Here is a 16,485-nt window from a genome sequence, read left to right as displayed (position 1 = left end):
TTTTTGTCTTTTATTATTTACTTTTCAAGATATATATTTTTAAATACATTAAAATAATATATTTTTTATTTTTAAAAATTATTTTAATAGCTGTCTATCAAAACAATTCAAAAATTATAAAAAAATTAATTTAAAACAATAGAAATTCAAAATTCACTCAAACATATTTGCAACACAATACCAAACCGGAGCTTCCATCATCACTTGATATCCATTTTACTTGTTTAGAATTGTGATAACAGCAACAATTAAAAATATTTTTCATTTAAAAATACAATAAAATAAAAAAAATTATTTTAAAAAAATATTTTTAATATTAGCACATCAAAAAAAATTAAAAAATAAAAAATATACATTTTAAATAAAATATTTTAAAAATTTAAAACACTATTTACACATCATTCCAAATACTACCATCCTTATATTCTACTGATTTTTTCCTTTCCTCTTGATTCCATATCTCTTGTTAGATAGTTAGACCATGAGATCCCTGCTAGGTGCACTATTAACTGTTCTTCCTGACGATGATATCATCAGGTGAGTTTTCGTAAACCCAGATTAAATATTTTTTCTAATTAAATATTTTTTCTAATCAATTTATGTTTATAGTCTATTAAGATCTTTGATCTTGATAACATAAATGATAAATAAATACTTGCCAACTCTACTAAAATCTCGAATATGTTCTTTGGTAAATTTATTGATCAGTAATAACATCAAGATATCAAAATAAAATATTAAGGATTTTGATCTAACGATAGAAAAAGCTTATCTCCTTCCACTGTTTATAAGTTCGAGTTTTTATTTGTATATTTGTTATCTTTGAAGTGTTTTATATATTTATTAGGTTTATAGGGTATTCAATGGACTGTAAAATTAGTCGTGGTACGTATAAGATAGTCAAACATGTAAAAAAAAAAAAAGAAATGAAAATAGGCACGTGTGTTAATCCATTATAAAAAACACAACATCTCTTCGTAAAATATTCTCCACGCCACATGGCCTGCTCTCCTCATTGGAACAAGCGATTGCATCCATTAGCTTGCAAAACCCGTTGGACCATGAACGCCAACTTGGACATTTTCTACTCTAATCCTGTTCTTTGAAAGCGGTTTGAGTTTTTAAGGACCGGATCATATATATAATATAAACTCTGGCCTCTTAATCTCAATCCTAAAAAAACCATTAGGGTCCCTCGTGACAGTTGAGCATGCTTTCTCCGGTCTAGGGCCGTGATTATTTAGTTTTTAATTTGGTTATTTTTTAAAGTATTTTTAATTTAAAAACTATAATAAAATAATATTTTTTATTTTTTAATATTAATATATTAAAACAATTCAAAAACAAATCTGAAATGTAGAGCAATCCATGTTTTAAAATATTTAATTTTATTTTTTGTTATAAATTAATTTTTTAATATTTTGGATCATTTTGATATATTAATTTTAAAAATAATTTTTTAAAAATAAAAAATATTATTTAATATATTTAAAATAAAAAATAATAATAATCATAATCATATCCTAAAATAAATTACTGGCAACGGACCCAATTTTCTTCATGGACAAGGGTGGTTTGCCCTTGAAAAGGGCATTGAACAGTGATGCACGTATTTTTCAGAGCATTTTGCTAGAGATTTCTTTTCATTTAAGGAGAGGTGTCTTTTTCAGGGATGGGCACATCAAAGTGCAATGCTCTCTATGCACACCAATTGATAGAGCTCTTCACATCTCCCATTATGAGCAAAATAGATAGTAGATAAGATAAAATCATGAAAAATAATAATTTCAAAGTCTGTGGTCTTTTGGGGGGCCCATATGCCATTAGAGTTACAATTTCCATGGGAATTCTTTTTTGTAATATTGCCATTAGAATTCCATTAATTAATCAAATGAAATTAATCGTAGCCATTTTTCAGTGCCTTTTTCAAAATCCATTTCTCACCGCAAAGTTGGCTAGTCAAAAAGTTCCATCCTCCCATGGTATAATCCAAACAGGTCTTCCTCACCTTGATGAGTAGCGTGCAACCAACGCATCATCCCTTATCAGGGCAGCTTTGGACCCATTGGTTCAATATATTGGACACGGTAGAAAAATGAATTTCTTATTTATTTTTAAATTATTTTAACAGGTAACAAAAATAATTTTTTAAAAATAAATAAATAAATTTTATTTTAAAAAAATAAAATTTAAGTTAACTAAGATTAACCCGTTAACTCACAGCTATGAAAATATAATTGAGATAATACTACAGAAAAAAATATAAAGGAAATAAAAGTACAAAAACTAACTTTAAAAAAAATAATATTAAATAATAAAATTTAAAATAATATTATATAAAAATAATTAAAATCAATTAATTTTAATTTTTTAAATTTATAATTATGATTATGAGATTAGAATTAATTATACAGAAAACAAACCTAAAAAACAAACAAAATAAAACTCTCAATAAAAAAAATATTGTGACATGAAGTTAAAAAAATAAAGTTAACCATCTACTTTTACAATCATATAAAATTTAGATAATATGATAGAAAGAAAAGTAAAAAAAAAAAAAACATGAAGATCAATTCTAAAAGTTAAATATTTAAAAATAAAATTAAAAAAAATATTTTATAAAAAAATTTAAAAAAATCTAAAATTAACTTGTATTGACTTTTAAAACTTATGGTCTAATAAAAAATAAATTAATGGATGAAATTAAAAAAAGATGCAATAAAATAAAGATCTATAACAAATTAAACACAAGTAAAAAAAATATGGTCAAATTTGATGTGAAAAAAATTAAAATTAGATGATAAAGATAAAATTAAAAGAAATTTTAACTAATGAAAGAATATCAAAATAATGAGAATCAATAAATTAATTTAAAAAATTAAAATTAAAATAAATAACAATAAAAATTAAAAGTTAAACTGAATATAATATAAATAGTAGAATATTTTCATATTTTGACCAATCATTTTTTTTATTGATATCTTATATCTATGAAATTCTAAATTGTTCTTCAATCAATTTAATTTAACAAAAAAAAAAGGATAAAAAAATCTCTGGAATGAAACTTTATTCTTACCAGGACACCTTGGGAATTTAATCGTGCTTGAGAAATGAAATGTCTAAAAGGTCTCTTGATGAAACTTAATATTTTTTTTACTTATAATGCTAATTAAGTCATTTGGCTATCTATAATGAAAGGTAAAAATTAAGTTTCTCTATAATTAATTTGCATATTAATTGTTTAGCTAGTGAATGTTCTTACAGGGTAAAAATAGGGAAAGTATTGTTCTTTGCTAAGATACTTTACCCACATGTTTTAGTTTCTTGTTGACTAATAATAATTAATTAATGTAAAAACAACAATCCCTCGCGAAGTCGATAGCGTAAAATACCAAAAACACTTATCTTTAGCTAATTAAATTCCAATCAAAGGTCAAAAAAGTTGGCCCCACTAATCTAACCTTACCGCTTATTTGTCCTCGGCGCGTCCAAGAAGACAGACAAGCCCAAGAATCCTCCACAATCCTTTCTCCAATCCTTTAACACCACGTCATCTCTAACCATCATTTTTCGAAACTCACATTTTAACCCCTACAGATTCGGTGATATTTCACTTCGGCTTTTATCATATCATTTATTCCAGTATCGATCTTGAAGTCTCATATAAAACTATTTTGCAAAACATGTTATGGCAGCCCATATTCTTTTATCAAACATATTATAACATTTTATATTTTTATACTTTAATATATTATATAAATACACACATATATACGTAGCCTTTTGTGGATAGAACTGTATATTTATCTCGGATACCTTAACCCCGACTATTGTACAAAAAAATTGACATGGACAGATTTTTCGTACCGCCTCAAGCAATAACTCGGTGGTGCTTCTTGATCCCTGCGTTCAAGTCTTGGATTGTTTTTGGATTATAATGATAAAAGTAAGACAATAGACGACCAAATGTAATATTTGTGATTAGTGTGTTTAACGAGTTGTATGATATTTTTTAATTAGAAATACTTTAAAATAAATTTTTATTTTTAATTAAAAAACATCAAAACAATTAAAAAAACACTGAAAATATTAGTTTATTATTTTTTAAATAAAAAATAATTTCAAAAGCAGATGAAACCATACAAGCAATCACTCATTCAGTTTGAAATCACCAAACCACCCTCGAGAAATAATACGATGACAAAATTATCCTCGGAAGCCCACCGAGCATGAGAAAACAGAATCAGAACCCAATCCATGCCCCTCTATAAAATGCTCCCCTCTCCCCCAATAGAACCTCCATCAGTTCTCACTTCTCTGGTCGCTATCTCTTCTAGAGACATCTACATCTATCTAGCACTTGTCTTTCTCTTTCTTTCTTATTTGTCTAACAGGTACAGTCAAAGCTCTCCAAGAACTGGCTAACTCACAAGAAATTCTGGCAGAAATCACTGAAACAAAGCCACCAACATCATCAAGAAAGAACCAGGAAGTGGTTCTTGTTTTCTATGAAGCCTTAAAGTCACGTGACGTGGACACGGTACACAAGATCCTAGCCCACGATCTTGAATGGTGGTTCCATGGCCCGCCGTCTCACCAGTTTCTGATGCGCCTTCTCACTGGTGAGCAAAAAGACAACGACGTGCCGTTCGAGTTCTCGCCTATTTCCATCAACTCTTTTGGAAACATTGTGGTTGTTGAAGGGTGTGATACCAGTCGTTCCATTTCCTGGGTGCACGCTTGGACTGTTACGGATGGGGGAATTACCCAGGTTAGAGAGTACTTCAATACTTCTCTCACTGTTACTCGTCTTGGAAACCAACCACAGCCGTCTGATTTGAAGTCCAGGTCAAAGTCATCATCAACGACTGAGATTTCTCCTGTGCATTGCCCATCCGTCTGGGAGAGTAGTCTCTCCGACCGGATCGGTAAGTCCGTTCCGGGTTTGGTTCTGGCTATTTGAGTGGACTCTGATCAGGTGCATCCGGACGTATTGTAATATACTTGTAGTTTGGAATAAATAGAGATGTGAATCGCCGTCACTTGGATCCTGTCTGGTTTGTTTTACTGGGTCTGTTTTTCGTTTGGTTTTGATTGTTGAAGTTGTAAGAGTGAAAGTAGTAAGAGCCAGCCAAGATGGGGAGACCTGTTTGGTTAACGCTACATGTCCCTGTTATTTGGTATCTTCATTGCTTAATAAAGATGTTGTGTTGTGAGGATGACGACGATGGCGGTCTTTTTTCTTCTTCTAATTTTAATTTACTTGCTGAGTCGTCGCTTTTTACCGTTTTGTTTGTGGCTTGGTAAACATTGTGGCAGTAGTATTAAATAAATTTTGCACTGAGCACTGCTTTTAGAATATATAATTAGAGAAAAATATTAAAGTGCCGATAAATGTTAAATTTAATGAAGATGGAAAACGGATAAGATTTTGATGAGGTTAGAGTTCCGAGGGCAGGAGCACGTGTCACTCTGGAGCCCCGTGGAGTGTTTTAAGGTTTTGGTCGGCATTATTGGGCGGAGCGGGAACAGGGCTCCATACGACCAGTCAGACGACAAGGTACGCGTTATTTTCCATTATGGCTTCAGCTGTCTGTATTTTACCTAATTACCGGCTGATGTAGAATATTTCTGTAAGGTGATGAAGGGGTAGCATCAAATTGTATACTGAGGATTTTCTTTTTTAACAATGCGAAACATCTCAGCCAGTTTTAGCTTTTTTTTTAAGTAATTATGAATATCTCAACCAGCTTATATGCATTATCATTAAACTTTATATAATAAATTATTTTGTTAAAAAATATTTTTGTGAATTTAGAATAATTTGAAAACTTTCATAATGTTTAAACTTGACTATTAATGCTTTAAAAACAGGGCATTCAATATAGGAGAGAGGAAATAAAGATAAATTCTTATGTATTTTATAATTACAATTCGAGCATTAGGGGATATAATTCGATGGTGATGACGTTATCATATCATTATTCTTGTGATAAATACCATTTCGGTGATAATATTATATCTTATTCGTGGGAGATTTCTCGACGTGAATCCAATTTTTTTGCACATTGATGAATGAAAATTGAAATGTTTTCTTTTTTCTTTTTGTCTGTTTTTTTTTCTCGTATTGGGGTTAACTTTTGTTTTGTTGGATTTTTTTTTAAAAAAAAAAATCGGCTTGTCATGACCAAAATGTATTTGCATAGTCTTATAAGATGCTGGAAGTTTAATTTAAAAAAAATCGGCTTGTCTTGACCAAAATGTATTTGCATAGTCTTATAAGATGCTGGAAGTTTAATTAGATTGACTGAATGGAAGAAGGCCAGTACTATTCTCAATGCAGTCTACAACCACCACCATCCTTTATTGTAACAATATTATAATTTTTCTAATTTTATTACCATATTTCAACACCATAAATTGATCATTTTTAAGAGCTTATTAAATTATAAGAAACATGTCAAGGTATGCTTGTTCCGGAAAAAAAAAATCACAGGAAAACATTTTCTAGTGGAAAAACATTTTTACGAGAAGATAGTTATTTTTTATTGCTTAGACGTGTCAAGGGAAACATTTTTTTCTACAGGATAAATTATTTTCCAGTTATGGTATTGAAATATGGTAATAAAATTAGAAAAATTACAATATTGCATCGATAAAGGATGGTGATGGTAGTTGATAGTTGTAATAATTATTATGGTTATAGTATTTGTGATATTAATATTATTGATAGTAATAATAATGATTATAAAATAATAATTGCCATAATAATAATGAAATAATTATTATTTTAACAAATAAAATCGTAATGATGTGCAGTGATGGTGTTATTATGGTAGCAACAATGTTAAAAAGATGTTAAAGAGTTATATCATGATTGTGATAAAAAGATGATGATATTTATTATAAATAATAATAATCATAATAATAATAATAATAAGATAATGATTGTATAAGATAACAGTTGTTGTGTTAGGTGCCGGCGACAGAGTGATAATTATGGGATGTTAATGGTAGTTGTGGTTATGATGTAAATATTATAAATTATATTGTAGGAAAATCATTTTATTTTTACTAATGAGATTAAAATATTTTTCTTTAAATTTGATGCTTTCATTAGTAATTGAAAATAATTCTTGTTAACTTATATTTCATGCTTGTTTCTCACTTAAAAACGAAGAAAAGCATTTTCCTGTGATTTCCATAAACTAAAAAGACTTCCAACAAAAAAATTTTAGTCTATGTAGTGATAAAAAAATAAAAATAAATTGAAAATAACACTTTATGTTTTTTTTTTTTAATAAAAATAAATTGAAAATAACACTTTATGTTTTTTTAAAAAAAAATTAGATTCATATAAATCCTGAGCTAACCCGCTGTGTTGGCAGGGTTTATACAAGTATGGATTAAAGTTAAAAATATAACCGGGACAGTACGAATTAAAAGAAAAGGCATGATTGAACGGATTACTTGGAATATCGATATGATTATTTTTTAAAATATATTTTATATTAAAATAATTAATTTTGAGATTAATATATTAAAACAATCTAAAATATATAAAAATTTAATTTTTAATAAATAAAGAAATTTAATTTTTAAAAACGCGGTACAGGCTGGACGCTAGTTTTTTTCTTGGTAAACAGCACATTTCCTGTGACGTTATAATTATTAACTTATCGACCTTGTCTTGCCAGGTGCGCGGCCCAGATTAGATCCTTATAGCTGATACTTTCCAACAGCACGGTGAGAGTAGGTTCATCCTAGCATCAGCGTGCACGGCCCTATCGAACAATCATTTTGATGGAAGGTGTGCGAACTACATTATCAAGATAGGTTTTTTTTTCCGTCCTGGGATCACGTAATCGAATCAATTTTGATCACATGAAAAGGAGCGACCAACAGAAGAAGTGGGTACATTCTCAATTGATAATAATTAAAAAATAAACCAAAAGAAGCGCGTCCTCATATGGGATCATCGTGGGGACTAACATGGTAACCTTTTCTCTCGGTGGGACAGCGGTCGGGTGTCCATGGGACCTTAGACACTTCCCACCTTCCCAGCTAGCCCCCCACTTCCTCCACATCCTAGCTGCGCCGGAATAAGCTACCCCTTGGTTAATCATGGATATGAGATTCTTATACCACTAATTTTAGGTTTGAAATTGAATTTCTAACTTGTAGTTCATTAACATTTATCATTTTTTAGTATTTTTAAATTAATTTAATATACTGATATTAAAAAATAAATTTTAAAAATATAAAAATATTATTTTTTTAAAATCAACATCTCTAAATATTCATTAATTATGGTGTGCACCGACTCTGGAACGGGAGGGCCTGTCGCTTTTGGTGTGCATTAATTATGGTGTGCCAGAACAGCCTTTTATTTTTATTCCTGTCACGATGTTAGTTTATGAGTCAAAGAAAACGGAGATAAATGCCCTATCTGATGTTTTGTTTTAAAAATATTTTTTTATTTATTTTAAATTAATAATTTTTTTAATGTTATTAAATTATTTTAATATGCTTTGTTAAAAATAATTTTTTAAAAATAAAAAATATTATTTTAATATATTTCTAAATAAAAATAATTATTAAATCGTTAACGATGAATCGCTGAAAACACCCATACATGTTTTTCTAATGGCATAAAATTCAATATGGCACCTATCTGATCCTATGGGCCAAGAATCTAAAAAAAATTAACTTGTTTTGCTGTTGGGAGATGAGGACAGCCAGTCTGTTTCAAGTGATTTAACTAGCAGAAGAATTTGGTGTAATAATTCTAACGCACGATGAAATTCAATTTCATTGAAGGACTAGTGTCTCCATCACCTAGACAATGATTTCTTTTTTAGAGTATGTTTGAAGTGCTGTTAAATTATATTTATAAAAAATCTTGATTTTTTATTTTTATTTTAATTATTATTATTTTGATATAAAAATATATTTTGAACTAAGTTTCAGATTAATAACTCTTTAACTAAAAATTTACTAGAACATGAACCGAGATTTATATTTATTTTACAATTATTAAACCTGGTTTAGAAGTTGAGCCGGCCACGAAGCCGGGTTCCGAATTTTATGGATCAATCTGGAAAGATTCTAAAAAGTATTTAAAATTTTAATATTTTATATGAATTTTTTTAAAAAAAATGTATATAAATATATGTTATAAATAATAAAATTTTAAAAAATATTTTAAATTTTTTTATCAAATTATTTGGCAAAACAAGACAGGGGTAAGATAAAAAATTCACCTGCGCATAGCTAACATGGATATAAAATTATAAACAACCCTTTCAAAATCAAAGCTCTAATTTATCAAATTCACCTCCTATAGCTAACATGGATATCAAAATTATAAACAACCCTTTCAAAATCAAAGCTCTAATTTATTAAATTCACCCATGTAGCAACGCTTCAAGAAAAGTGAAAGCTTTTATCTTGGCCGCGTATGACAACTCCTTAACAATAAAAAAAAGACTGAAGATAACTTAGAACCCATCAAAATCTTTCTACCAAACAAATTCTTTAAACTATAACATGACCAACACAGAAAATATAACAACATTACATCCATTTGATCAACTCAATTTGATCAACTCAACAAAGATAATCAGACAACTCCCATCACAAAGTTTGTCTTTCTAGCTCTAGCCAGCAGCTACAACTTTATTCAGTAAAGGGTCTTCTTTAAACTATAACATGACACACCAGCATAAGAGTTTTTACTCTTTTTTGAAACCACAACACCAGCCCTCTATCCCCAATTCTTGATACAATATCCAATCAGTTTGTCCCGATTTATTTGAAAAACTTGAGTTATGAATCGATCTATTTGGTCAACTAAATTTTATAAGGTTGTTGTTTTAACTAGTCTTTTATTAAACTCAAATTGATTCAATTATCAAGTCAATCGGATTCCGAGTTAACCTATAAAACCGGATTGGGTTTAATAACTATGATTTGTTTTAATTTTAGCAAAGGTTAAGCTATTAAGTCGCTAAAAATATGATAACAATTATTTTTTAAAGTGTTTTTTATTTGGAAATATATTAAAAGAATATTTTATTATTTTTTAAAAATCATTTTTGATAATAGTATAATATCAAAACGATTTAAAAATTCTTAAGAAATACTATTTAAAACACAATTCTAAATAGGGTATAAGTGCAATTGTGATAGAGACAAAAGCAGGAAGGAAAGATAAGGCGGGGAATGTTGGCCAACACGAGTAGTGTCGAGAGAACAATTTCAGATCCTTTATGCAGATATCATTATTCCCCTTACTGATTTTGAGAGGACTTCCTGCTGATATGCGTCTCCGAATATGCCCACCGTTTCTCATACTTTCTTGATCGATTAGTGCATATAATCTCTCCATCTTCGATATCATGATAAGAAGACCAACATGATGGAATATGAATTCTCTTATGGCTTCCGAACCAATTGAATGAATAACCGAACCAAACAAAAGTGACTCGACAACGCCAAATTAAAATAAAATAAAAACATGAAACTAGTCTTTGCTTTGAGATGCTGGTGGTTCCCTTCTGCTTTAGTGCCCTTTTGCTAGAATTCATCCACTCTTCTTCGAAAAACAACGTCGGAATTTGTCCTCGTGTGTTGTGTGCTGATAGCTTGAGGGGCTTGGGAGTGTAATTATAATTATTTTTGTTTAAAAATATATAAAAATAATATAAATTTTGTATTTTTAAAAATTTATTTTTTATATTACTATATCAAAAGATACTAAAACACTAAAAAAAATTAATTTTAAGTGAACATTTTTTTAAATTTGTTTAAAAATTTATTTTTTATATTATTATATCAAAACGATACTAAAACATTAAAAAAAATTAATTTTAAGTGAATATTTTTTTAAATTTTATAAAATACGGTTTTTACACCCTCTTAAACAATATAATATTCTCTTTGAAAGTTTTTCTTCTTCTTTTCTTTATGGTGAAATCACACTCGTAACTAGTTATCACATTCATATCAAATGTTACACGTATGATGAATACAACGTGCTTACAAACAAGATAAGCATGGCCACTTCAATGGTGGAAGAAAATGTGAGCCCATGAAATTACTATGTCTTGTTGTTTTCTTTTATTTCACACCGATCTTGTCCTGTCATTTTCGGTGCCTTTTTTTTATCCTTTGTAATTGGTTACAGAAGCTTTTGATTAAATCATGGTTAATTGACAAGATCTGTAGTTTTCTCTCTTCTTCTATGGATCTTGTACACAAGTAGCAGAGAATTGTTCGTTATTGCTTCGACTTTACACGCGCCGAACTTCATTGAAGTATCAACTTTACACTACTCGAACTGTCAGTTGGCAGAAGCATTCGCTTTGGATCACCAGGAGGGGAAAGTGAGTAGATTTAGGATATTAATAATATTACGTTTTTAGAACCTTGATATTTATCCAATGTTATGAATCACAATATTAATTATGAATGTTGTTTATTCATATAATCTTAAATTATATGCAATGGCAGAATATGTTTTTTTTTCCTTCAAATGGTGTTATTTTGTTGAAATTTCACATTTATTGTTCTAATCTTACAAGAAAATTCATAGATTTATACATGTTTTGGTAGTGTGGTAATAATTATATTTTAAAATATTTTTTGTTTGGAAATATATTTTAAATAATATATATTTTTTTTAAAAAATTATTTTTAACATCAACAAATCAAAACAATTAAAAATATTAAAATATATAATTTTAAGTAAAAAAAATTAAAAATTAAATAACTAATATTTTAATTAGAGCAATCAATGGACCCGTTAGGACGAGTGTATGATCCATGAGAAATTAATTTAGATTTCGGAAACTAACCAAATATAATTTTGCTTGCAACACTTCTTCTTCTCCGTTACCGCTAACCATACGCCTTGTAATGTTTTACCTTTTTTGATGTTCTCTTGTTCTATAGATTAATTAAACTATGTTTTTTTTCCTCGATAAAAAACAAGAATATAAGGTAGCATAACTCATTATGCAAATAGAGATTTTTTCTAGATAATAACTCTTAAGGGTTTCCTATAAGAAATTAAAAAAAAGAAGAAAAAAAAAAGAAAATGAAGGTGAAAATCAAATATTAAAATGATTAACTTTATTTGTTTTTGTATTTTAAAAGTGTTTTTGAAAAAAATTAAATTAAATTTTATTTTTTTATTTGCTTCAGATTAGTATTTTTTCAATATTTTTAAATTATTTTAATGTTTTGATATTAAAAATAAATTTTTAAAAATAAAAAATATTTTTTTAAAAAATATGGTGTGTCTCCCAATACTTAAATGAGAATTAGTGTTAAACAAATGGTGTCGGCCGTGTTTGACTAAAAGCCCACGAGCCGAAGACCGTAACCAGAACTTAGAGCCCTTTTTACTCTTGTTTTTTAGTTAAAATTAATTATTCGGTGTACTTTTGTTTAATAATGATTTACCCATCCCTTCGGCTTTGTTAATTTGTACACGTTGCAGCAAATAATAAGGAAGCAAGATTTTTGCGCAGGCATTTTTAGCCATTTACGATTTGATAGTTTCGAGGCTTATGCTCTTTGACATAATTTATATCTCAATGCTTGAATTTAGACTTCGAAGTTGTACGAATCCATAGCTATAAGATGTATTTGGTATTATATTAGTTTTATAATTGTAATTTAAAAAAATTATTTTATAAAATTATTTTTAGTTGAAGTTAGTTTAATATTTATATATATTTGGTTTAAAATGTGATTGAAATTGAGGTTGAATAAAAAAATAATTTAATATATTTTATTAAAAAATACTTTTTAAATTGAGGTGTATATATATATATATATATATATATATATGTTGATGATTTTTAATTTAAATATTGCAGATTTAATTATTGTTATTACATTATGAAATAAATAATATTTATATTAAATATTTTTTATTGTTCTATTATATTATCTATTATTTCATCACGTATAAAATTTATCAGACAATGACTATAATTTTTTTTATTTCTTAAATGCGCAACAATATCAGATAAAATATCATCAAGAAAAAAATTAAGATTGTGATCAAATTTTATAAATATTACATCATTAATTAATCTCCTTTTAATTTTTAAAATAAAATATAATTAAAAATAAAAATAAAAATTAATTTTTTTTAATTAAACCGGATTCTATTAGTTTTAAATCAAAATTGATTCAACTGTAATAGCAAAGTTTTACTTTTTACTACCATAAGTTTGCGAAAAGCAACCGATACTTTTAGTAAACCTGCTATTTAAAAATAAACTGGTAGATCTCACATAAATAATAAAATACTTTTTAGCATTATCAAACAAGTTACTTCTACATTTTACTTATAAACAAGCAAATGATATCATAGTATACCGCAAAACTCGTTTGGTATCCAAGTGCCAAATAGACTTCACGACATATGATTTTTTATTTGGATACGAACGTAGAAGATGCCCTAATACTCTCTTGAAAGAGGGATTATAGATCATCTCAGACTCTTGATGGCTCAAAAGTCTAAAGCAATTACTCTCAAATTGGATTACACTTGTTTATAAGATGATGCTCAACGAGAACCTCTAATAAAATATTTTATATGATTGATTCACTCAAAACTAATTAGTTATAGCTGAATGTATTATCTTCTAATTAAACTTGATATTTACACGTGCTCACAAGGCTCCTTATTTACTCAAGTCTAAATATTTTTTACAACTAATAATATATATACACGAGTTCAAAATATATATCTTTTATAAAAACTTGAAATAACTAAGATTTTATTTATTTATCTAGATTCATAAAATATATTTTTCAAGTTTTTTTACATTAAAAAAAAAAATATGTGCATGAGCTCACAAGGCTCCTTCTTTATCTCCTACCTAAACCAACTTAGATATTAAAGGGCACCCAACCTTTTTTAAAAAAACTTGTTTTGCAAGGGTCCTAGCGATCCAAATCCAGAATTTTACGTCTTCTAGTTTACAACAACCATGAGAAAACCATAATTTTTTAAAGGTTTCCAATAACCTCATCACGTTGATTTCTTCAGGACAAGAAAAGGTAAGGGGAACAATCATTGGAAGAGTCTTTCGAGACCTGCCTATTAATCTTTTTGTTCCCGTTCAAACAGAGCGATCTTCCCGTTCGAACATGGTAATTATGGAAGGTCACAATTAAGCAGCGGCTATGGAAGCAACGACTTGACAAGGAATCATTCACGGAGAAAATGGGGTCTACGGGCATTTTCATGATAGATGGATCCACTTTTACACGAGACGATACGATTGCTATATCTAATAATTTCTTTGAATTGACAGCAATAGATTGAAAGTGACATCCATTAATATACTACAGTCCTTGCTAGTACAGAGATAATACAAGGAAATAAAATAAAAGCTTATCAAACATCAGAAACAATTTCGGGGCGTCGTTGCAGAATACCGGTGAAGAAAAAGGACCACCTGCTCAGGGGGTGTCATTCTCATCAAGAATCACCAGCAATGCCACGATGAATGCATAATCAACCTCTGGATAAACTTTAACCTTGTATTTCTCCTTTCCCTTGCAGAAACTCTCAAGAGTGAAGTTATGTTTGACCTGTAAAATATCGTTACATTAATAAATCGTAAGTGCAGTCGGTTAAGATTATCCATCGTTTTTTAATAGAAAAGAAACTATATATATATATATTCAACAATATTGTTGAATATTGTCAAACAGCTGTTCGCGTTTTCATATCAGCCAAATTAAAATATATAAGCATAAAAGTTATTCGTTAGTACCTCTGCAATGAGTCTACGGCCTTCATAAACTTTGAATGACAAGGATGTGTAAGCTCCAGTTATATGGAAGTCAGGTTCCTTTTTCTTGAAGTTGTTTGCCAAGAAGATATTGATCTGTTTTTTAATCTGGAGAGGATGAGATTGCTTCACAGAGAAGAGAATATTGCTGGTGTCGTCTGTGCTTTCACCTGCGTGAGCCTTCCATTTATGCCGAAATGCAAGTGCCTTAACATAAGAAAATAACAGTAAAAAAAGACATCTTCAGGTTCTTCAATAAATGCAATATCAATATATTCTGGCAATTTATTACTTCTTAAAAAATTATAAGGAATAATATTTATGATCTTTTTTCATGCTAGCTAGATTGATTTTCACAAGAGATTAATTGTAAATTACCTTTCCCCGCAATGTGAGGATTGGAAAACCAGCAGGATCAAGCAAAACTCTTTTCAGCTTGAAGTTCCAGACACCACCATCTACCTTTAGGAGAAAGTTTCCACTGAGATCAAACACTTGAAATTCCGAACTGGATAGTTTATTAATCTTCTTCTTGACAATCAACTCAAGGGGGTAAGGAGTACAATAGCTTTCCCCAATAACACTAACAGGAGGAACCCCATAAGCCCACTCAGGAACCTTCATTGAATTGCCTGAAAACCTGTGGGAAACTAGCTAGCTGGAAGACAATCAAATGCTTCTTTTTTTGTCGCCAAATTATTACGGTCTGTGCTTGGATATTTATCCAAAAACTGCTGGTTTGATTTGTTTCCTATTTTTTTAGTTGTCTTTTTACGTTTATCGTATCTTTTTACATAGATTTTTGACTCAACATTTTCTACAATTGGAGGGGTACAGGTAGATACTCTATCCCTTTTTGTCTGAAAACGGATCTTCCTCGTTTCAAATGAGAATTTTTGTTGGGAGTTTCCAAATGAACGTTGGAGAGCGTTCTGCCCTATTGATAGGTCTTTTTTTTTTTTGGATTTGATCAGCAGTTGCGAGGGCTTCGTTTGACGTGGCCTGATGAACTAATCACTACTTTGTATGGTGGAGTAATTTCATTTTTTATCCTCTCTAGTCTTGCTAGGTATTCTGTCATGATGATCGAACAAACTAGAGGAAATCTTGAAATAGGAAGCCAAGGCCTGATTGTATTTCTGTGAGATTTACAGAGCAATTTTCTTTCTTTCTTTCTATGTCGAAAACAAATTAGAAAATAATCTTTCTATTTTTTGCGTTTGCATTTTGCAAGAAAGAATTCAAAGACTTATTTGGTCTCCTGTGTAATAGAATCAACAATCAGCATTCTGCAGGCTGCAAGATTATGGAAACTAAAAAGTTGTAAATATATTGATAAATATCAGTTTGGAATCGAAATCGTGTCGAACCAACTTGGAATTACGTTTCCCTTCCTTCCTTCCTTCTTTTTTATGAATGAAACGGATTCGTAGATCAAGAGACAACAAAAAGGACCGGGCTCTGCCCTACAAGAGTTAATACAAAAAAGGCAAAAATATAAAACAAAAGGAAACAGATCCTCGAATACAGAGCAAACTATCAATTCGTTAAAAACAAAACATACTTTGGATTGTTAAGAGGCTTATAGAGCAGCTTAGAATTGTGAAACATACTCCTTACGTTATCAAAAATCCACATTTGCGAACAACTTCCTCGGATTGCT

At 29.2% G+C, this 16,485-nt stretch overlaps 2 protein-coding genes across 2 annotated transcripts; one reads left to right on the top strand and one right to left on the bottom strand.

Annotated features, from left to right (window-relative positions):
* The first annotated feature begins 4,294 nt into the window (after positions 1 to 4,294).
* On the top strand, positions 4,295 to 5,222 carry LOC105112156 (wound-induced protein 1-like). Its single transcript, XM_011007788.1, has one exon. The coding sequence runs from the start codon at positions 4,607 to 4,609 to the stop codon at positions 4,961 to 4,963; it is 357 nt and encodes a 118-aa protein (XP_011006090.1). The 5' UTR covers positions 4,295 to 4,606; the 3' UTR covers positions 4,964 to 5,222.
* Positions 5,223 to 14,457: 9,235 nt separating this feature from the next.
* LOC105111923 (protein LURP-one-related 14) lies at positions 14,458 to 15,495 on the bottom strand. Its single transcript, XM_011007459.1, has 3 exons — positions 15,201 to 15,495; positions 14,805 to 15,029; positions 14,458 to 14,619 (listed from the first exon to the last, which is right to left on the bottom strand). Exons 1-3 carry the CDS (start codon positions 15,444 to 15,446, stop codon positions 14,488 to 14,490), a joined length of 603 nt encoding a protein of 200 aa, XP_011005761.1. The 5' UTR covers positions 15,447 to 15,495; the 3' UTR covers positions 14,458 to 14,487.
* Between the last annotated feature and the right edge of the window lie 990 nt (positions 15,496 to 16,485).

Source organism: Populus euphratica, unplaced genomic scaffold (assembly GCF_000495115.2).
Source record: "Populus euphratica unplaced genomic scaffold, PopEup_1.0 scaffold1.1, whole genome shotgun sequence".
NCBI lineage: Eukaryota > Viridiplantae > Streptophyta > Magnoliopsida > Malpighiales > Salicaceae > Populus > Populus euphratica.
The sequence above is the reverse complement of the archived record's forward strand: the minus strand, read 5'-3'. Positions and strand labels throughout refer to the sequence as shown.